This window comes from Typopeltis vanoorti, chromosome 2, assembly GCF_054136105.1.
Source record: "Typopeltis vanoorti isolate ZY-2024b chromosome 2, IOZ_Tvanoo_1.0, whole genome shotgun sequence".
NCBI lineage: Eukaryota > Metazoa > Arthropoda > Arachnida > Uropygi > Thelyphonidae > Typopeltis > Typopeltis vanoorti.
This window is the reverse complement of record NC_143550.1, coordinates 84,781,112-84,805,963: the sequence shown is the minus strand read 5'-3', so window position 1 is coordinate 84,805,963 and position 24,852 is coordinate 84,781,112. Positions and strand designations below refer to the sequence as shown.

General features: G+C 36.8%; 1 protein-coding gene across 1 annotated transcript in view; it reads left to right on the top strand.

The window, feature by feature from the left end:
* The window catches only part of LOC150109221 (early endosome antigen 1-like), a 72,742-nt gene that overhangs the window by 15,481 nt on the left and 32,409 nt on the right, over nt 1-24,852 (top strand). Inside the window, exon 2 of the mRNA XM_090401866.1 lies at nt 15,015-15,071. Within this exon, the coding sequence (XP_090257992.1) occupies nt 15,015-15,071 (57 nt within the window). The remainder of the gene's footprint in view (nt 1-15,014; nt 15,072-24,852) is intronic.

Genomic DNA, 24,852 nt, shown 5'->3' with positions numbered 1-24,852 from the left:
GATTTTTAAACTGTTGAGAGGTGATTACAGGGTTGACACTGGGAAGTTTTTTCACTTGGTTGAACAGTGGGAAGGATTGATGACAAGAGGCCATCCCTGGAAGTTACGAAAGGAAACTGTGAGCAAGAGGGTGAGGAGTGGTTTCTTTGCATGGAGGGTGGTTGAACCGTGGATTGCATTGCCTGATGGAGTGGTGAGAGTGAGAACGGTCAGTGAGTTTAAGGAGTAGTGTGATAGACTTTGTGTTTCTTAGGGGGGACCTCCCCTCGATGAGTCTTGACAGACTTTATGTTCTTAGGAAGTACCTCCCACGATGAGTCTTTTGACGCCATGGAGGCCTGAATAATAATAATGTTTTAAATGCTGGGAAAGATTCTGTAACTCATTCATCCACTTCTAGCAATTCATGTGTATCAGTTTCGAAATTTGTGATATACTTTGCAAGTTTCTTTCCCCCCCACACACACACTTTGCAGCAGTGAAATTAGCATTACCTTCCTGGGATAAGTACTGAGATGTAGATGTGAACAGAGGACCGAATCAGGGACACTTTAACTGCTTGTTACTTCTTTTATTTTAAATTTTGGTATGTTATCTCTTGAAAGGGTGTGCAAACTGAGTACAGTTGTTCATTGTGCATTATCCATTGAGTTTATCTTATTTCACTATGTGAACAGGAAGTGAACACCCTATCTGACTTTTTCTGTACTATTATTATTACTAAACAGGCATCTCTGTGAAGTCTAATGATGCATTTAGGCCTATGCTAATACTTTTCACACACTGTTTATCATAATCACACTTCTCCTTAAATTCATTGATGGAGGTAGCACTAACTGATGAAGCACTCATGAGAGACTTGCATATGACCTTGGCAGTTATAGTGAGAGTGATATATCTGGATGGAGTGTAGTTTACAGATATCATCACATAAGTCCAATGCAAGATATTAACAATCTTGTGACCTTGGGCATCACCAGCTGCTTTGCTTTCATTTTGCATGTAAGTAGTAGGAATATTACTGCACCCTTTTAACTTAACTTCTACCCATGAAAGGTTGTAAATCTATTGGGTAGGCTAAGGACTTTTTAAATAATTTTAAAATTTTTTTATGATACATAATGTAGAAATCCCATTCTAATGACTAAATAGAACTTTTTCAACCTGCTTCATGGCTCCTGTAAACAGGTTGGGTCTTACACCAGATCTTAGACAATCACAAATTCATGCCAATGGTAGGATTTCAACCTCCAGCCTTTTGGTTGGAGAGTTGCTGCATTAACCATTGGTAGCGAGACTTGCATGTAGCTTGCAGCATAGTCTTATAATTTCATTATATTGGATTATAAAATTCAGTATTCCATACTTTCATGAAGTTTGGGATGTGCATTTTCATGGAGTATTAATGAGTTAGCACCGCAGTTCCTCCTATTTAATTTGTACATGAATGAGGAATGATTTAAGTGTAAAGATCTAGTGTTTGCTGCTGATGATGATATTAAATGAGGAGGGCAATAATTAATAAAGAAGATGTAGATAATGGGATGATTTAAACAGTCATCTTGAACAGGGGATAATAATGATCGTCATAAAGTTATGTACCTTGGGCTGAAAAAATTGCATATTGTATTGAGGAGGCTCAGGATTTGAAAGGTGATAGGTGAAAGTAAAAACTAAAATCATGTTTAATCATTTTGTAGCATCAAAAAAAAAAAACATAGTAGAAAACTATTTCTTAGAAAGAGTCTCTTCACACGCATACTTAGATCATCTCATTGATCTAAACAGTGGACTCCAAAACGAAATAAAAAGGAGAGCTCAATTGGCCTGGAGTGTATTTAGAAAATTGAAAAGTATATTTCAAAACAAGGATGTCCCACTCTGTTTAAAAGGGAAGACATATAACCAGTGTATTCTTCCATTCATCACATATGGTTGCGAAACTTCGTCTCTGAGAAAAGCACTGACAAATAAACTATCAACAACTCAAAGAAAAATGGAAAGGCTGATGCTAGGCATCACATTAAAAGATAACAAATGAAACACTGTATAAGAAGCCAGACTCATCACAGGCATCATTCTTTACCACAAGCTACTAAAATGGAAATCGGCCGGACTCTATCCAGAAAAGAAGACGAGTGATGGACCAGCATACTAACAAAGTGGATTCCGAAAGAAGGGAAACTTCGCTGAGGACTCCCTAAAAGAAGATGGGACAATGAACTGTCAAAATTTTTTGAAAAAATTGGTCAACCATAGCCAAGAATATGGAAAGAGTTGGAGGAAGCCTTTGTCCAGCAGTGGACTGAAAATGGCTGAAAAGAAGAAGTGGAAAAAATTTGAAGTTCCATGGACATATTTGAAATCTGTGTGAGAATGAGTTCCTCCCAGCTGAAGTGCTGGGAGGAACTCATGTTGGAGGCTTAATAGTTAAAAACAGTACTGGCAAAGGATTAAAAACACTTTAATTCTTCCAGTATTTCATTTCATTCATAGAGATATCTTCAGGGAGTACAATACAAAACTTGTAATTCACAGAGGCAACACATTACTTCTTTTTTTTGGGGGGGGAGAGGGGTGTTATAAGATTTGTATCATACACCCTGAAGATGTCTCTTTAACTGAGACAAAATATTGGAAGAATAAATAGTCTTTTAATCCTTTTCCAGTGCTATCCTCTGACATGATATTCAGAAGTGGAGAGAATATCACAAAGCAGCATTTCTTACTTTCCCTTGTTGAGGATAGTTTCAGTTAAATAAGTCGATTTGTTAATACAAATAAAAAATATCTGATATTTTTATTGATATTGGTTGGGCAGTAGGTGCAGACTAAGTATTTTCTGTGTACTTGTGCATGTTACTGAACTTAAATGTCTAATATTTACACATTTCTGTTGTTTAATTTTATTTTTTATCATTTATAGCTTGATTTTCTCTTTTGACTGCTTGCACCATAATCTTATCTAAAGGCAACTGGTAGGCTATATATCAGCCTTTAGGGAAATGTTAGCACAGAGGATCACTTGGATGTTGCAAAATGCACTGAAATTATTATCCCTCTTTGTAACTTTGAATACATATGACTCCTATTTGGATGAATGAGCTCAGTTTGTGTTGCCTAGATTTCTTGGGGGATGAAAAAATGGTGGAAAGAATATAGAGGCAGGTGATCAAGAAAGAACGATGGTTTATGGATTACAAAATTTGGTTGATATAAAAGAGAATATTCAATAGAAACAAAAGTTGTTGTGGGTTTCCCCTCCTTGAAGTTGCATCAAAGTGAGGTTAGCAGTGATGTGAGGATATACTTTTTTTTTTGCTTAAAGGGTGGAAAATAAGTGTAATGGGTGGTCAGAAGTGGTGTGTGGGGGCTTTGTTTGTGAGTAAAATTTAAGAACTTGTAAATAATGGCAAGTGTATATCCTTTTATGTTGCTCTAATATGAAAGTAAATCAAGAAGGACCATACCAGCAGATGAGTCATATGAATTATGTAGGAGTGTGTTTTGTGGATGCATGGAGTAATTTTGATAGCTTGCGATATTTTTTTAGTTAAGAAGAGGATTTATATGGAACCATGTAGTAGGTAATTTTTTATAAAAAAAACTTAAAAGTACAGTGACTTGATGTAGTACCATTGCAGCAGAAGGAGCAAGGGGAAAATGATAAAGTATTTGATGAACCTAAGACTGCATTCTTAGAGGTCCTATCCTAATTTACTCTCAAGTGTAGACCCACACTTTACTGTGTAGGCTTTTGAAACCGAAATCCCTACGGAATAGGATGGTTACTTCTTATTCCAGGAGTGAAGTGTCTTATGTCTGTTGAAGTGTGTGTTCACGGGGCTGGTTTGGCTGTTCTGAGGGATGAAAAACCCGGGTTTCCGGGTGGAAAAAACCGTCTACCTCCGTTTGAGACCGGCTGACTCACCTTTAGTTAAAAGATTCTTAGAGGTAGGAGGATAAATCAGGTGGGTGTTAAACAGATGAGGGGCATCATTAAGCAGGAACTGCATACAATAAATTAAAAAAAATTGTAAAGAACATATAGAGAAATGTAATGAGCAAGATGAAGTTGATATGGAAAGAAGAGTGACCAGTATGATAAATAATACAAAGTCAGAATATGAGAAGAAGGCAGTAAAGAAATTGGCATTCTTCCTTTGTATTTATATGGTAAGTAAAAGGGATAATGATTACAGCAGAATAACTTAGGTAAATACAGATGGTAGAAGGTTTATAGTAGCAGAAGTGATTAAATCGTAACTGAGCAATAACTCTACCTATATGTGTATTATTCATGTAAAGGTAATATGGTGTAATATGATGGGACTTATTTTGTATGGAGTTCCCTCCCCAGTCCCTTAGGAGGTTGAGCCCTCCTAATGAGAGATTAAATATGTATTTTATGACTGTAGATCCGTGTTTGTGTTCACGGGACCAGTTTGCCTGTTCTGAGGGATGAAAAACCCGAGTTTCCGAGTGAGAAAAACCTACTGCCATATGAGGCCAGCTAACTTTCCATTAGTCGAAAGAGACCAGATAAAGGTTCCTCATGTAGATGAACTGGAAGTGGAGGATATTTCAAAATGAAATCCTATTTTTTTTTATTCTTGATATTCCTGACATCACTAAGAACCACAATGTGTGTAGTATTAGAAAATAGCTCCACTAAAGATAAGTGCTATTTTGCATATTAATTGGCAGTATTGCTTGAATTTTTGATAACTTACCGTGTCTGCATGATTTTTGGCCTTGGGGAATTCTTACTGACTTCATTTGTTGAGATTTATAATCATGCCTTCTTTGAACAGAACACAATGGTGGTACTCATGAGGTCAATCGCACTTGTGTCAGCGGATGTGTGTAGGCAATCGCTGAAAATAAAGTGCTGTTAATAACATACCATTTTCAAAAATGGTACAATGTCATGAGTGTAATTGCATGCATGACAAAATGAGAGATATGTGTCTGTGGAGAGACTGAACAGAAGACGAAAGAACATATGGATTTGTATTAAGTACAATATTTTACTAGACTATGAGTTAACGAATGTGAAACAGAAGAAGTGAAAGATAGCATAAATAAAAGAAACGGAAATGGAATGAAAGCTAGTGAGACTGAGGGAGTGAAAGAATGCAAGAATGTAGAAGCAAAAGTAAGTGATAAAGGAGCAAAGGAAGTATAAATGAGGAAACTGAAGTAAGGTAAGGCAGAACGAGAGGTAGCGAGAATATGGGAGTGACAGAGAGTGAAATTGTCGTAATGCAAGATTTGATGAAACAGTTATTCTAAATGACAAATGAAATGAAGAATATGTACAGTGACATGATATTAGATGTTTAGTGGAAACAATTGAAGTGTGCAAAAGGATAGAATGAAAGAAAAAGAAGTGATGAGTGATTTGAGAATAACAGTGTATGGAGATTCCATTGATAGAGGATTGGTTAATGAGTCTGTAAGGTCTGCTATCCAGAAAGGAGAATAAGCAAGATAATTCGTGCTTACATGAGGAGGAAAGAAGTAAGAAAATTAGTGGTGATTGTAGGTACAAATGATTAATGTGAATATGAGGAGAATGTAAGGACAAATATCAGCAGGTTATTGAGAAGAGTGAAAGATTGTCAGTATGCTGCTGAGGTATGACAATGATGAGCTGAGACGAAGAGCCAGAATGATGAAGGTATACTAGCAGAGTTGTGTGAGGAGAAGGAATTTGAGAGAAATGCATGATGGGTTGCATTTGAATGGCTTTAGAGTGAGTGCACTGTAGAAACTGTTGCTAGATGGAAGTGCGGTGTGTGATGCAAGGAAGAGATCAGAAGCAAGAGATGAAGTAAAAGATCAGGAGAGTGGTATTGAAGAGACAGAAGTGTTTGGCGAAACAGTGGTACTATGAGAGATGAAAAGAGAATGGTAATGTAAGATGAACAGGGAAATGGGGGAAGCCTGGGTGGACAGGGAGACATGGCATAGGGAGAGTGGATGTTAGAAGTAGTAGTGAATGAATGTATGTATAGGAATGATCATGAAATGAATAGATTGGGATGTGAATAGGGAAGTTGACACTAAGTGGATATATGTCATAAGTTGAGATGAAGGTGATTTGGTATGGTGGAGAAATCACGACCAACAAGTGACTTAGGTGGCAGGACTGGTTATGGACCTAAAAGTGTGTGTTTATTTACAAATGCCAGAATTATCAGAAATGAGGGAGATGAAATGGTTTCACTGATTGAGTTTATTTGCCCCAAAATTATTGGAATAAGTGAAACATGGTATGAAGATGATCTCCTAACTGGAATAGAAATGGAAGGCTACAGTGTTTTTTATGTGGATAAAAAGAATAAGAAGGAAGGGGGAGTGCTGCTGCTGATAGCAGGGGAATTATATCCACATAAGTTAGACATGAAAGAGGGAAATAGTGGCGATGTGAGGTAGAGATTGACAGGAAAAAATATTTAACTGGATGTTGCTATAGGCCAGTGAATGTGGAGAGTGGTGATGAAGAAATGTATAAACAATTTGGGTTAGTAAACAAAGGAAAAGTGATTATTATGGGCAATTTTAATTCTGGCAGTATAGATTGAAATGAAGAGATAGCATTTGGGAATAAGAAGAATGAATTTCTTGGATTTTTGAGAGACAACTATCTCAGGCAGCATGTAAAGAGAGCACCTGAGGATCGAGAGTTTTAGATCTGATCATTTAATCAGAGGATATAATTGTGAGTGGGATTTGGCACTTTCCTCCAGTTGGAAAGTGTGATCATGAAGTGATCACCTGGATTGTGGCTAGCCATATGCATATTTCTATTGAGCAGTAAGGAAATAAATGATGTTTGGGAACTGACAAACACATACATAACAGCATCAATGTGTTCTGAAGGTCAAAAGGCTGAATAAAGTAGGTGTAAATGGATGAATGAAGGGCTTAAGCATGAAATCTGGTAGAAGGCTCTTTGGAGCCAGTACAAGATGAATAATGGTAATAATCAGTTATATGAAGAGTATAAAGAACAAGCCAGCAGAGTGACTCAGTTAGTAAAAATAATGAAAGTGCATTATGAGCAGAAATTAGCAAATCGGACAAAAAAAAAACAACCTAGAGTTTTTTTATATGTGGCAAGTAGAAGGAAGAATGATTATGGTAAGATGATGTTAATGGATGAAAATAATAGAATGGCAACTTCTGTAGAAGACATTGTTGAGTTATTCAGTTATCAACTTATAAGGGTGTTTCATCCTCATCATTAGAAACTAAAGTGTAGAAGACATTGGAGAGGTTGTCTTAATTGTGAGTGAGCAGGAGGAATTTGAGGGAATAAATAACCTCGATGTCAATAAAGCGATAGGATTTGATGACATAACTATGTGATTTAAGAGAATGTTCAACGGAATTAGCAGTACCATTGGTATGCCTGTTTAATAAGAGTCTTATAACAGCTCAGTTTTCAAGGGGATGGAAAGAAGGTAAAATTGTTCCACTGCATAAAGGTGGTTATAAGAACTGTGGTTACAAATTATAGGCCAATCTGTATATCTGGAGTTATGGTGAAGGTACTAGAAAGATTGGTGAAAAGTAGGATACAGAAATGGGTTGATAACTGCAATATTCTCTGTAGTTATCAGCATAATGGGTTTGTTAAAGGGAGATCATGTTTTACTGACTTACTTTTGTACTATACAAGATGATTGAATATATCACCAAAGTATACTACTGTATATGCATCTCTCTCTCTTGGATAAGGGAGATGCATTTACAGTGGTATACTTAGATTTTGCAAAAGCTTTTGATAGACTGCCGCATGGCAAGCTGTTAAATAAGTTGAAATGAATGGGATTGGATAATAGACTTCTGAGTTGGATCAGTAACTGGCTGTCAGATAAGTTTCAAAAAGTTGTATATGGGGTGCAGTATCCTGAAAGAGGAAAGTGTGCTACAGGAGTCAGTTTTTATTATTATGTGATACCTCCAAGGAGTCCAAAGACTCATCAAGGGAGGGCACCTACTCTACAGTTCTCTACCACTCAATCCACCAACTACTGTGAACCACAACCACACCAATGCCATCTACTACCCACCACCACCACCTAGACCCTTTTTGGACCATTGTTGTTTAGTATGTATATTAATGATATTGGGATGGGTTTAACTGGTGATATGCAGCTAGTTGCAGATGATGCATAATTGGGGAGAGCAGTGCAGAGTCGAGCAGATATTATGGCCTTACAGGAGGACTTGATTAGATTGCCTGAATGGGCAGGTAAGTGGAACTGTAGGTTCAGTATTGCAAAGTGTAAGGTTTTGAAATTTGGTAAGCAATGATGGGATGCAATATATACACTTGGTGAGAAAACTTTAAAGGAGGTAGAGGAGATGAGAAATCTGGAAGTGGTGGTGGACAAGGACCTGAAATTCAGGTGCCATATTGCACAAGTTGTGAAGAGATCACATCGGATAATGGAATGATGCAGGCGCAAACTTTGTTTGCTTACACTTGGATAAAGGATTAAACTAAATTTATTATAGTCTAACCAAGTGAAAAATAACTTCCAACATCTTTCTCTAAATCCAGAGTAATTTAATAATAAGGTGGTACACCTTTTGGTAGCTCGTATAGGTAAATATGACTTCTCCATTGCTTCTGTCAGACCACTTCTGGGTCTGACTCCCACTGATGAGACCTCAATAAAGGTCGAAACATGTCTGGGTAGTGGTCTTTCCCTTAATGCATAGCATTTTACATGTCTGCAAGGAGATGTGCTTTGCATTATGGGAGATACTGAGACAAGGAGTGATGAGAGCTTGGTCCACCTTTACCACAAGTTGCCTCAGTCCTGAAGATATTTTCAGGTGCAAACTTTGTTTGCTTACACTTGGATAAAGGATTAAACTAAACTTAGTATAGTCTAACCAAGTGAAAAATATCTTCCAAAATTTGGCTTTATGGGGTCACCAAGAAGGAAATCATTATGAGACCGATGATGAACCTGAATCAATGGGAAATAGAGGAAATTTTTTAGAATTAGTTCATTTGTTGGCGAAATATGATCCAATGCTACTGAATATATTCTAAGAATTAAGCTTGCGAAAAAAAGTTTGCTAAATCCTATATGTCGCCTACTATTCAGAACGAGTTTATAGAAGTTTTGGGAGAAAAGGCAAGAAGCAAAGTTGTCAAGCAAGTAAAAGAAGCAAAGTATTTTTCTATGATATTTGACAACACCACTGATATTTTCTGTAAGAATCAAATAAGCCAAGTTTTATGCTGCATTATGATCGATGGAAATGAATTGAAGGTTGTGGAATCATTTGTTGATTTCATTGAAACAAAAGGTGAAACTGCCCAGAATATTTCAACTATGATTTCACAAAAATTAGAAAACGACACAATTGATATTCAGAATTGTAGAGGACAAGCATATGATAATGCTGCTGTGATAGCTGGTCAACATACTGACATTCGGAGATGCATCAAGGAAATTAATGGAAAAGCAGAATTTGTTGCATGTATAAATTACTCGCTAAATTTGACGGGTGTACATGCAGCTTCTGTTGCTGTGAATTCTGTTACCTTTTTTGGAACTGTGGAGTGTTTGTTCATGTGTTTTTTTCCCCCCGTCAACCCATCACTGGGATATTCTGACTTCAGTCACTGGTCAAATGTCAAGCATGTAGTAGAAACTTGGTGGAGTGCACAGGGAGATGCTGTGAGTGTTGTTAAAAAAAAAAAAAAATCGAAAATCTTAAGTGCTGTAGAACATTACTAGTGAAGAAGAAAATAGAGTAATTGGGTCAAATGCTGCTTGTTGCATTTGCATTACAATTGTTTTCCTTCCTGTGCTTTCTTGGCCTGTGGGAATCTGTCCTAGAAATTAACGACACCCAAGTCTACCTCCAAACCAAAGAATTGAATATACAATAATGTGACATAAAACTCCAGGCTTTAAAAAAAACATTTTTAACTGAAAATAGGGATGAATTAGTTAACAATTCAGTAGCTTATGCCAAAGAAAGAAGGAACTGATGACAGGTGAAGAATCATGAGATGCTGAATTGTCATACGAAATTGAGTTGAGGAGAGAAATGTTTTCCGAGAAATTGCCATCATTTCAACAGCTTCATGTTTTTGCTGAAATTATGCCTTCCTTACTCCATTGAATCTTTTGAATGATAGATAAATACGAATGTCAACTAAACCATGATCATGATGACATTAATAAGGAAGAATTCCTCATTGAGAGAAAGAATTCAGAGTTTTATTTCTGTTGCTGCTATGCAAGACGAAACAGAGACATGGAAGGACAGTCACCTTGAACTTTTGCAGTTTATTCTAAAATACAGTCTTGAGAACTCAGTTCCAAATATTGTAATACTACTACGAATTTTCCTCACAATTGCTGTAAGTGTTGCTAGTTGTGAGAGGAAGTTTTCTAAATTAAATTTGATTAAGAATTACCTAAGATCTACAATGAGTACCATGTGTTTAAGAAAACTTGCCATACTGTCTATGAACAACAATGGAGTGATGGAATAGACTTCAACAATGTCATCGATTTTGCTAACAGAAAAGCAAGTAAAATAATATTTTAGAATGTTAGAATTAAAGTTTTACTTCAAAAATAAACATAGTGCTTTAATTTATTTCCCTATATATCGTTTTGACTTTTTGTAGTATTTTTGGTGCATATTGAGAAGGGAAGCAAACTCGGGGACCACCCTGGGCAGCAAAAGCTCTAGCTATGCCACTGAGAACAAGAGGCCATCCCTGGAAACTATAAGGATGGTGTGAGCAGAGGAGTGAGAAGTAGGTTCTTTACATGGAGAGTGGTTGGTGAGTGGAATGAATTTCTCGAGTGTGTTGTGAATGTAGACAATTGAATCCGTTTGAGGCACGGTTGGATGAGCATTGTGTGTAATAGTGTTTACCTTCCATGATGAGTCTGAATCCATGGACGTCAGATGTTAATAATAATATGAATATACAGCAATAGGATTAGCAGTCACTTATGGTAATGTCACATACTGCTCTTGTATTACAAGAAAGTGAGAAAAAAATGCCTATGACCAAGTTGTTCATTTTAAGTCTCAGCACTGATATGATGTCAAGAAGAGAACGTAAAGAAAGCAAGATAATTTTGTTACATAAAGGAAGTAGCATTTGCAACAGATATAGAGAGAAATGGAAAGATCATCTATTTAGGATGGAAAGATATCAGCTACCAATAGAAGTGGAAAAATATAGACGGAGGGAGGGGGAGAGAGAGAGAGAGATACCAACTGCAAGATGAGAAGACCAGCAAACCCAGATAGGCAAATACTTAATCCTTGAAGAGAAGATGAAGTAGCATATTATAGACCAGTCTTTGGAATGATGGGTAAGGTATTAAAAAAGTTGTTGGTTTAGGCCTGAGTTCAGGAATGGATGCATAGGAATGTGATGCTACAGAATGGCTTCTTGAAAGGGATGTCTTGCCTTATGAAATTGTCACTTTTAATAAAGTGACAGTTCAATTATAGACAAGGAAGCTATTATGTAAATTGGAAGAAATTGGAATCGATATGAAGTTAATGAAATGGATATGCTGGAAGTTGATAGACAGAGCAGTGTGTGATGGAATAGAATCTAGAAGGTTGGTAAATGTAGCTACTGTAAATATGTACCTTCCCAAGTTGACGAAATCCAACTGAACATCCAGGTAATATATGATATTCATTGCCTGCATCTGTGCTTTACTTATTGGAGATCTGAAGTGGCAGTTGCCATATTCAGTCATTTCTGTTATCCTCCCCTTTCTTACACAAAATATACTGAGGGGGGGAAATCCCCCCCAGTATATTTTGAGGTGACCTCACCAATAGATATTAGTGCATAGGACCAATCCTAATAGTAACACATGAAGAAGTAAATTTTACTTGAAATCTTTATCCTAATCATGAACAAACAAAAGTTGCATACGAAGTAATTTCATGATTAGGCTACTTATATGGAGGCAGACAAATTTGCATCAAATTGCCCTAGTATCATCAAGAACAGCACACTTCCTCTTGGATGTGTACGCTACTATGCATCATAAGGTCATAAGAGAGAGTGGTGGAGGTCATATGTTCATATACAAATAAAAAAATGGTGTGTTATCACATTATTTAAATACTGTAGATTAGAAATAGCTGTAGCAGGTAACTACAAGACTATCTCATCAATACCCTTGTTAATCCATTAACTGTCTTATTATACAGATGTGAGAGTTGGACATTGAGAAAAGACTATTGGCCTTCAAGATAAAATGGTACAGAAAACCTGAAGATATCATACATTTTTAGTGATGAGGTTAGAAGGAAAAGCTCTTTCCAATGTTTTTTTTTTTTTTTTTTTTTTTTTTTTTTTTTTTTTTTTCATCACTAAAATACATTGGAAAGAGCTCTAATGGCTGGGCCATGTGGCTAGATCAGATAGTTTACTTAAAATAGCACTTGAGGGGTTGACTTCTGTTACAAGACATCGGGGATGACCTAGAATCACCTGGATAGATAATATTAGAAAGTGGATTAATTCTTTGTTCTTCTCCACTTGTTAAGGAGATCCCAAGACAGAAACACCTGGAAAGAGAGAGAGAGAGAGAATGTTAGGACTGTTGCCTTTATAGTGTCCTGACAGTCTTCATAAACTATGGATGATGAAGTAGTAGTCCATATCTTGAAGAGAAATTAAGGAGATACTTATCTCTAAATTAATCAACCTTGCTTACTCTTTTAATGAAATTACTCACTGTAGCAAAATTATCCAAAAAGTCCTGACTAACATCACATAGTGCCCAGTGCTATCAGAAAGTAAATTCACTGAAGGAAACCTATTATAAAATAATTTCTGTGATCTCACAAAGTTGTTATAGTGAGGATTTAACTGTATGTGTGTGTCACATAAATACAGGGTGGCCATAAATTAACTTTCCCTCCTTGGACGTTTCTGTAGCTAAAACTAATACACGGAATGAGACCACATTTTATATTGATACTTTCGAAGGCATGGGGAGATGAATTCTGCAAAAAAAAGATTTAGTACCAAAAGTCACCGATAGGGAAATTTTGGCATTGGCAGAGCCGAAAGTAGTCGAATATTTACAGTAAACGCAAGTAAAAAGGATTATGCAAATTTTACTGTGCATATGTGACAGCAGCGCCACCAATTCCACTTAAAATGGGATTGGGAACGTTCAGGCAGTTATTCGAATGACTGACGAATTGTGCTCAATTGCATCCTACCTTGCTTCAGCATGCCTTACTTGTTGTTGTTTTACTTTAAACGTGCAAAACTGTAGCTGCCCTTCGGGAATTTAGAAGGCTTCATAACCTGCATACAGGTTCTATGTCAGCTGTAGCACTGAGAGCTATGATTAAGAAGTTTGAAGAAACTGGATCACTAGGAGTTAGCCTGGCAGAGGACAGAAAGCAGTGCAAGAAGAGACCATAACAGACATTGCTACTGCGGTGTTCGATGACACAGGGACCAGTATTGGTCCAAACACTTGTGCCATAGCTTGCAAACTTGATATGGCTTATGGTCCAGTCTGGAAAATCTTACAGAAAATGCTTCACTTCTATCTGTATAAGTTCACTCGTGTGCAAGCACTAACTTCCGCAGATTATGATAAGCGCATGCCCTTCGCGCTAATGTTTCTTGCCTGAATGGAGGTTGACGATGACTGGCCTTGGAGAATATTGTGGGGTGATGAGGCTCATTTTTATCTGAGTGGGTCGGTCAACACTCACAACTGCAGAATTTGGGCATCTGAACATCCCATGCAATCCAGTAAGTACCATTACATTCTCCAACAGTAACCATGTGGTGTGGCTTCACAGCTGATTTCATAATAAGACCATACTTTTTTTGAGCGTATTACCCCTACAGGTCCTGTAACCTGCTCCGTTACTTGAGAGATTTATCGACAAATGCTAGAAAATTTTGTCATTCCTGCATTGCAGCAAAGACTATGTTCGGACTCCATAATTTTTTATGCAGGATGGAGCATGGCCACACATTGAACGTTCAGTACAGAACCTTTTATGCCATCATTTCAGTAATGAGAGTTATCAGTCAATTCTTTCTGACTGCATGGCCACCTCGATCCCTGGACATCACTCCATGTGACTTTTTGGCTGTGGGGGTATTTGAAATCCGTTGTGTATGTTGGTGGCATTCCCAACTTGCATGTCTTGAAAGAGAACATAAAATGGGCTATTATGAACATCCAATCCGACTCCTTATGCTCAGCTGTAGAGCATGTCACACACCGGTTGTAGTTTGTTGTACACAAGAAAGGTCAGCACACTGAAAATAGTGTATGTAGTCCAGGGGACCCTGATTCTGATGATTAAAACATTATTTCCTGTGAGTTCAATCACTACATTAATTTCTGTGTCTCTCACAAATTGTTGTTTTAGTTTAATTATTATTATTATTATTATTATTATCATTGTAACATGCCATATATCCAGCTGGAATGAGTGACGCGGCTGTCGCTTACACTGTAGAAATGTTATTATTCCATTTTATCTGCCTTTAATGTAATTATCTGCTTGGTTTTGGCTCTATCAGCGACTTTTGGTACTAAATCTTTTTTTTGTAGAAATCATCTCCCCATGCCTTCAAAAGTCTCAATATAATATTTATTCTCATTCTGTTTATTGGTTTTAGCTACAGATGCCTCCAAAGAGGGAAAAGTTATTTTATGGTCATCCTGTATATGGGTATACATATTTATCTCTGTGTGGGTTATCTGAATAACTTTCCATTGATGCAGATGGAACATTATTTCTAAAATATTAATGAAATTCCTGTTTATCTCTGATAGTAACTTAAAAAGTATGACCATTATGGTGAGCCTGAAGTTTGAGGATGTTTTATTATTTTGTTTTTTGATTTTGTCTTAGAATTAATACCATTATTGTCACTAAATTTTTAATTTGTTTTCATATCCTTAGTGAACACTGTATTATTAATATTTTACCAGAGCCCTGAAAGAAGTTCTCCTTCTGTAGACAATGGTGAGACCAATCAATCAGCTGAGGTAATTATGCCATTCTTTGTATATTCTAATAGTTAGCGTTTGTGTAAAACTTCAACTGAAAACATCTTTTTTAATTTTTTTTTTATTTTTCTCTAATCCTTGTGACATACAGTGATCTCTCTCAGTTATCTGACTTTCAATTGAATGAATGCACTTTCAATCAAGTGATCATCGAATTGGCTAGAGTGTGTCGACAAACTTCTGGTACACTACTATGTAATTGTACCTTCATTTATCCAAATCTTCAATTATCCAACCAGCTAATCACTTTCCTGCTGTGATTGAATAATTGAGGGATTATCTCATCCCTCAATTATTTGTCTTTTAGAAAGTTTTTTCCATATGATATATTTATCTTTTAACAAATATATATCAGGGATTTCAAGTTAAATAGATTTCTTGTTAAGTTTTAAAAAAGTAATTCCATTCTTTGATGGTTGTAGAATATACTTTTGTTTGCCTATCTAGAAATTTGCATTTAAATTAAACAAGCTGTTTCTGCATTGCAGTCAAAAGGAGACATGTCTTCCTTAATTTGCAAAGATTTGGATATCCTATGAAAGATGTGGAGATTTTTTTTTCCCAATATTCTTTCAATCAACAAATAATTTAAGCTAGGGATTGCAACAGGTACCTGCTGGTATTAATCATATCCACTTCCAAATTTTTAGTCAAGAGTACTCACAAACAGAATCTGTTCATTCTAATCAATGAATCACAGTATATTGAAGGGCATCATTTCTTTTAATTAATAAGATGATTAAAATTGTTTTTTCTATTGTATATTATGACTAAAGATACTCAATTAAGATTACATAATTCTTCTTTCACCATGCCTTATCCCATGTTAAACGAGGTCGGCGTTCCCATCTTTAATCTTCTTCTTCCAGATTCTCCAGTCCAGGGCATCTTCCCGACTCTATCCTTTCTCCCTAAGATCCTCTGCCACCTTATAAGTTGGGCTGAAGGTCTTCTGATGTAAGTCTCCCAAATTTGGGGCAGTCTCATGCAACCAAAATTGTTGAAGTTTGGACTATTTCTTAGGGCTGAGGCTGATTCCATGAATAGCCTTTCAAATTTGCATTTACTACGGTGTATTACCATGGCTTTCTTCCATATTTCTATAATCTATATTTCCAATATTTCGGCAAGTCACATTGCTGAAATATTGGAAATATAGATTAAAGTTTAATTTAATTTATATCCTGTGTATGTTGTAAATTCCTTAAATTATTTAATAAGCATGTTTAACCAGCGTCTAAGCCTTTCTACGAGAATAAATTGATAATCATTACCCTCTGCTCACTATGCCATTTTTTTAAAATCATCCTGCAGGATATCTATATTATCTTTATCAACTAATGCCCTCCCCAATTTTGCATCACCAGCAAACAACTGAATATCTGCCTTCTTAAATAAAACTTAAAAAAAAAAAAAATTAAAACTGAAGGAATATTCTGAACCTCGAAATTCTTCAAAAAATTAGAACACTCAAAGGTATAAGTAATGATCATCATTCAGGTAATCTGTGCTCCTACAAGCTCTTAGGAATACCAAAGTTATTTCTACAGCTTAGAGGGTGCTACAATAAATGAAGTCATTCAAACTCTGTTAGTAATTCATCACCTTGATAAGAAAGTGGCTTCCATTGGAAGAGATGTGAATTGGATTGCATGGCAAATTATTGAAAACTATTTGTTAGCCTTAAATGCAAGAACATGATATGGTTAGTAACTAATTTTATCTTAAATGCAGATCATAGTTTAGTTAGAAATATCATTCCAACCTTTTTCAAGAGAAATGTTTTCCAAAAAAATATAAAAAAATATATAATATATAAAATATGTAAAAATCCCCAAGTAATTAAGAATAATATTAAAGTATGCAAAATTAATCTTGACAAGGAACTAAAGAATATATCTGCAGAACTTGGAAACAGCAATTAAAGTCTCAATAAACCAATCATTAATATATATAGTAAAAAAAAAAAAAAAAAAAGTTCCTCACCAAAAATACTGAAGGACTATTAAAGGGAAGGAGAAAATTATTCAAGCATAGGAAATGATTCATCCAGAAATAAAATCAAATGTGTGCTGAAATGAACAAATTTGGAAAAGAGGGAGAGCAGAATGGACATGCAGAATGCTAACATGCATTAATAAAGGATATCTTGAAAAATAATACTAGCTTAACAAATAGCAAAGGACAGCAGTGTGCTTACTGAGACAAGAGATGAATTGACCAATTAAGAAATGAAAGCAGAAGACCTACAAACAGCTGAGATGAAATCTTAAAATAGCTAGTCATTTCTGTAAAAAAAAATAAATAAATAAAATAAAAAAAAAAAAATAAAAAATAAAATGCATTCTAACTCCATCTTTTTTGTCACTGGGCCTGTTACTGGATAATCTCCAGAAGTTATTATTATTACGGGCAACTCCAAGGAGTCGACAGACTCATCGAGGGAGGCCCTAACATCATGTCAAGAACAACTATTCAACATTCACACAGTATTTATCATACCTCGCCTTGAACTCATATATGGCCATGACACCCACAACAGACTCTGGCAGCTTGTTCCACTCATTCACCACTCTCCAAGTAAAAAACCTAGGTCTAACACCCTTGTGTTATGTTGTTGTTTTCTCTGTTTTTTTTTGTTCTACCTCTAAATAGCCCTCTTTCTAATCTACTGTTGTGCCTTTAAAATATTAATTCAGATTTATTTCCTCTTCAGATATTGGCAAAATTTATTTTTATGCTGCGCCAGCCAATATCCTATAACAGAAGAGACTCTTGTTCAGAGAAATAATTCTAAATTCTAAAGGGATACACACAATAATTAATCTTACACTAGCGACGTGCAGATTCAGTTAGCAGTCGTGACCGCAATCTCACTTAAGCAATAATATCTAATTCCTTCCCACCAAAAGGTTCTATTTCATAAGTGGTGGTTTGAATTCGTAATCTGGTATAAACTCAGGTATAAGGTACAAAACATGTTTATTGGAAAAGCACAAAACATTTACAGTTAAGAAAATTCAAATACTCAATAAAACAAAACTCACTCTAAGTTAAGGTTCATACTAAATCACAACAATGAATTTGAGTAAGCTAAATCCTTCAATTACGAAAAGATAAGATTAAGTGTAAGCATAACACTACTAGGATATAATTCCTTTCACAAGTTATTCATAGAACACGCATTGAACACACTTTCATTACTATAATAAATTTAGTTTAATCCTTTATCCAAGTGTGAGCAAACAAAGTTTGCGCCTGAAAGTATCTTCAGGACTGGGGTAAGATGGTACAACACCAGGGCACTCCTTGCAAAGGTGGAGCAAGCTACCAACACTCCTATCTCAGTATCTCCCATTATGCAAAACACATCTCCATGCGGATATGTCTAATGTTATGCATTAAGGGAAGGCCACAACCCAGACTAGTTTCGATCTTTATTGAGGTCTCTTCGGTGGGATTAAAGACAATTTAGATAAAGACAAAAAGATAAAGGATTAAACTAAATTTATTATACTCTAACCAAGTGAAAAATAAACTTTCAACATCTTTCTCTAAATCCAGAGTAATTTATTAAAAAAGGGTGGCACACCATTTGGCAACTCCTATAGGTAGAGATAACCTTGCTAATCCTTCTGGCTGGTATCTCCACTTGGGCATGGCTCCCACTGAAGAGACCTCAATAAAGGTCGAAACTAGTCTGGGTAGTGTCCCTTCCCTTAATGCATAACATTAGACATATCTGCATGGAGATGTGTTTTGCATTATGGGAGATACTGAGATAGGAGTGTTGGTAGCTTGCTCCACCTTTGCAAGGAGTGCTCTGGTGTTGTACCACCTTACCCCAGTCCTGAAGATACTTTCAGTCGCAAACAAAGTTTAATAACTTTGTTTGCGCCTGATAACTTGGATAAAGGATTAAACTAAATTTATTATACTCTAACCAAGTGAAAAATAAACTTTCAACTTTCATTACTACTCCATCAATAACCATCTTAATTCTAAATTTCATTAGTCAAGCCTAGCCATTCTCAATCAAAATACTGCCTATCAACGATTCTTCTTTGTTCCATGGGGTCTTAACTAATTCAGTCAAATTCTCGCTTAAAAATTCTCTATTAGTGTCCTTAGTTTACAGCATACACAAATTTCTTATTCTTCTAAGTGATTTTTAACATTACCGGATCCTTTCTGATTTCATGCAGCCATCTCATGTAGATCTGGATTACCTTACTGTATAGTTATCGGCCGTCTTTGTGCCTGGCAATGCACTACGCTTCTGTTTGAATCATTTCCTGACTGTGGCCTGCTGTCTACCGCTCAGCAGGAAATTTTCTCCGTTCTCTTCGATGGGACTTTATTCGAAGGCTTGATTCTGCATAGGCCGTCGTAACATGATCAGCTTCGCTTGGAAATCCTCAAGCGTTCTCAAAAATAGGCCTCGTCGTCCAACATCACTGTAGTCGACCCACCGCTCTCTCACGAATCCCCCAACAAACCTCCTAAATCCAGGAACGAAAGAAGAAAAAGCCCCGTATTATGGCTCGCATCGTCTTTTATTCATCCTTTCGGGCGCCCTCTATTCGATGTGTTTTTTACCCACAAACCCCATCGTTCATGCCCCTTGGGTGATCCTACACTCTCCCTAATCTGTTAGGTTAACCTATTCCAGGTAGTCGTTCTGACGTCACTTTCCGTGTAGGTATAGCCTCCATCACTACGCTCGACTCGTACAGATTATTCACGATTATTCCAGATTACTACTTATTATCTTTCTGGAAATTTCGTAATGTACTAGACAGCTTAATGGGATTTACAAATAGCTTAACAATTCCCCTTACATAATTCTTACTATTCTGACACAAAATTCTCTGCTTCTCATTTCAGTTATACAGGAATAAATTTCAATACATGGCACATATGGACTACACATTATCACATAACATAAAGAAATTTCTCATAATTATTAGCTGATGTGCAGATTCCCCTTAATTAGTAATATTTATCATGTTAAATCCCGAATGAATGATTTCTTTGCAAGATTTCTTCATTCAGGATTTAACACTTGCTAACCACATTCTTGCTCAGCTTCTATGTATGGCTCCTAGTCCTCCCACCACCAGTCCTATTCTCAAAAAATCTTCTGAATTAATCTTATAGAAACCCTTTAGTAATTTGGATGTCTCAATCATATCACCCCTTTTCCGCCTATCAACCAATTTCTGCAACCTACAAATCTTCAACCTGTTCTCATAAGGTTCATTCCATAGACCTGCTATCATCTTGGTCACTCATCTCTGAATCCTCTCCACCTCCTCCCCAACAAGAAGAAACCCTGGCGCCAATATCTGGGCACAGTAGTCTAGATGAGGTCTTATCAAGGCTCGATACAGAGGAACAATAACTTGTTTGGGTCTGCTTTTGATGAGCTGATTTAGCCATTTTTGCGATGTGACCCCTAAAATTCAACTCCCTATTCACCAACGCTCCCAAATCCCTAGCTTCATCAATCTCCTGGAGTACGATTCCACCAATGTGATATACTGCTGCTAATCTTTTCACCTCAAAATGCATAACCTTACACTTTGCCATATTAAATTGACGTGATTTTCCTAAGCCCAGTCCTTCAAACTATCTAAATCATCTTGCAAAATTTTCACATCCTGTGCACTCACTATTGCTCTACCAAACTTTGCTTCATCAGCAAACAAGTGAACACTTCCTCTCAGATCCTTTCCTATGTCGTTAATGAACAAATTGAAAAGTAGTGGCCCAAGAACAGAACCCTGTTGCACGCCACTAGTCACAGGCCGTCTTTTGGACTCTACTCCTGAATAAACCACTCTCTGATATCTCTACATCAACCACCCTCCTATCCATCTCACCAACCCTATATCCATCCCCGTATGCTGCAGTTTACTGATTAGAATTCCATGTGGTATCCTGTCAAAAGCCTTAACAAGGTCCAGTAGAATCACTGTAAACCCATTACCCTTATCCAGTTCAGCTGTCACTGTGTTATGAAACGTGAGCAAGTTACTGAGGCATGATCTACCCTTCACAAAACTATGTTGTTCCCCATACAGTATCCCATTTTCATCTATCCAATCCTGTATTTTTCTCTTAACTAATTTCTCCAAGACCTCGACAATGATTCCTGATATGCTAATCGGTCGTTAATTTACAACAGCAGTCTTGGAACCTCCTTTATACAGTGGAACTGTTTTCCCCTCTTTCCACCCCCTTGGGACTACCCGAGACTCAAACAAAATGATCAATGGCACTGACAATTCTTTAGCTGCTTAATGTACAACACGAGCTGGTATACCATCCAATCCCACAGATGTATTGACATTGAGGTTTGTAATAGACTATTCACCTTCACTTCATTCACCACAATTCCTGTATAATCTATTGGTTCATTCATTCCATGCAATATCACCACCTGGATGATATACTCTTGCAAAGTGCTCGCTCAGTAATTCAACTATATCAACTGATTCGATTACCTCCCTACCATCGGCATTCTTTAAAATGATTCTGCCATATACATTTTTTCTTTTACGTGCAACATATCGAAAAAAGTGTTCGGGATTCTCTTTAGCCTGCATGGCTAATGTTCTTTCATAATCTGTTTTTGCTTTTCTTACCGCACTCGTTACCCTTCTGGCCTGCGCTTTATACCGTTCATGTGCCAGTCACCTTTCTCCTTAAATTCCCTCTATAGTTTTTTTTTTTTTTTTTTTTTTACAGCTCAAGCTTAATGGTGTTATTCATCCATTTAACCCCTACTTGATTTATTATTCAGACTCTAGGTGTACAGTCAGCCATTGCCTCATGCAAACACTTCTTTACTGCCTCCCATGCACTATCAACATCTAGCCCTTGCAGTTTTACATGCCATGGCACTGAACCAAACAAACTCCTAAGCTTGTCATACTTACCAGCCCGACAATTCCATATGTACTCTGTCTTAATTGTAAATTCCACACCTTTAGCCACCTCCCAAGTCAAGACCCTATGATCACTCTCACCAATTGGTGGCAACGTGGTCATATTCGTTACAGCCAAATTCTCAGATGCAGTTACTAGGTCAAGCACTCTCTGACCCCTAGTATTTTCCATTACATGCTGTCGCAGATAGTTATTCCTTAATAACCGCATAAAATCCAATTCCTTTCTCTCATGTGTCCTCTTCTCCTTCCAATCAATGTTAGCATAGTTGAAATCTCCCATAATAATTACCCTCCTCCTTCTCATTTCTTCTTTTTGCTTATGCATACTATCTCCACCATCTATTCCATCACCTGGTCTATAGCAGCACTCAACTGTATATTTTGTTCTGCTAATTTCAATCTCACACCAAATAGCAGTAAATGTGCTCCTTTCTCTATCCTACAGTTCCACTTCTATTCTCCTTCCCATTTTATTCTCCCTGTCACTCCTGAACACACCATATCCCTCGCATTCAATCCCACTAGCTATATCATCTTCTGTCAGCCATGTTGCACTAATGCCAATAATCTGCCAACCAACGCCAAAAATTCTTCTTTCTTGTTCCTAATACTTCTGGCATTAGTATACATGAATCGCAGAAGCCCATTTGTCCCATTCCTATTTTGATGCCTTATACTAACTATCCCATTCTGATTTGTTGTCTTTTTTACTCGCTCGGGCATATTACACACATTCGTACACTCAACTGTCTCCCTAAAGTCTGCATATCTACTCCCCCCCCCCCCCCTTTAATAACTCGTGTTTCCCTGATTCTGCACTTCCACTACATTCAACAACACCTTTTCATGTCTCTGTACACCAAATCCATTCAAATGTAAACCGTCCATCTTATATAAATCCTTTCGCCCATTGAACTCACTCCACACATCCACAAATTCAACACCACTCCTCCTGCAAATCCACGCATAAAGTCATTAGCAATTATGGCCCTCCTTCTATACTCTTCACTGTCATGACGAAACATACTCTCCATCCTAACTCTCTTACTCTTCTCTTTTGCTACCTCAAGCAGTTCCTTCAAATCCTCTCTCATAGCCATTTTGTCTCCTTTCAAATCATTTGTACCTGCTACTACTATCAGTTCTTTCACCCGCTGCTTTTGCATTCTAATCGACTCACTTACATTCCTAACATTCGCACCAGATTGGTACAATTTTGTTAGACTCTCAACTATCACACCTCTTACTAAAGAATCTCCATACAATACTCGCTCTTTCATTTTGTTTACTCTCGGTATCATACTCTTATTTTTCCTATTATACTTTTGCCGTTTATTAGTCGGTATGCTCGGTAAACATTTTTGCCAGTGCTCCAGCTGTCGATTTGCCCTGTGTATCGCTCTGCATAACCTTGTGATCTCACTCATTGCATCAGTCTCATCATTTTTATTTTCCGTTAATTCATTCATTCATTCTGTATGTTTACCTTCATTCTCACTTTCAATGCCACTCTCACAACTATCTGGTACTATCTTGCAAATATCACTATTAATACCTCGCATATCACTATTTTCTACATTCTCACTTTCAACAACGATATCACTCTCACAACCTGAAACACTCTTTAAATCCTCGCATTCGTTACACTTCCTGCACACACTATCATTGTTTAACCAGACTCCAACTGCTCTCCTCAATGCATACATTTCGCAAACAGTACACTGAATTAAAATTTTTAGACAAAGATGGTGACCTGGATTCCATCTTTGTATTCCTCTTTATGGGAGCCATGTGCACAAATCATCGTATCTATCAATTTACTAATTAAAATACTCAGAAAACACACAAAAATCATCCAGATACACTAAGATACGAAAAGTAAATAATACTATGTAAGATTCAAGCAAATTTACCAATTAATACTCAAAATAATACTTATCTGTTCAGGAGCTCTCTCTACAAACACTACACACCATGTAGCCCTCTAGTGGCTTGATTATCACAGAGATCAGCAGCACTGAAATCGAGAATGCGATGAAATGATAAAACAGAAAAATTCTTGTGTCAAAAATGAGATAAATCTTGAGCTGAAATTTGGACTTGAAGAATTGTTATCTACTGTGGTTAAACTCTAACAGTATTATTATTATATGAGAGCTCCTTCCAGAGAGGCAAGATTCATTGAAGGAATACCCCTTTCAGGTCACATAACACAATGCCTAAACACTTGTCATATCATTATCTTTAAAAGTATTCTCTGAAGAGGCACTTAAACAACATCCACTGGCTCATTGCTATACACTATGAAAAGAACCCAGATCCCTCATGCTTCCTAACCACACCCTTAATTATTATTATCACCCAAGATCCCCATGGAGTCAAAGACTCATCTAGGAGGTCCTTTTATCATGCACACAGCTTCATACCGTGCTTTAAACACACTCAAATTCTCTACAGACACCATACTCTCAGGCAAAGCATTCCAACCATTCACAACTCTGCATGCAAAAAACCTGCTTCTCACTTCCCTGCTCACACCCTCTTTATTCAGTTTCCAGGGATGATCTCTGGTTCCCTGATCTTCCACTGTTTTCTGTAGAACCTCTCCAACATTGATTCTCTAATAACCTCTTACTAACTTGTAGGTCTCTATCATATCTTCCCATCTTCCTCTTATCCACTAGGCTCTGTTAATTGAATCTTCTCAATCTTTCCTCATATTTGATTCCAGAGGTCCCGAAATTACCTTAGTCAGTTGCCTCTGGACCCTTTCCAACATCTCTTCATCCTTTTGAAAACCAGGT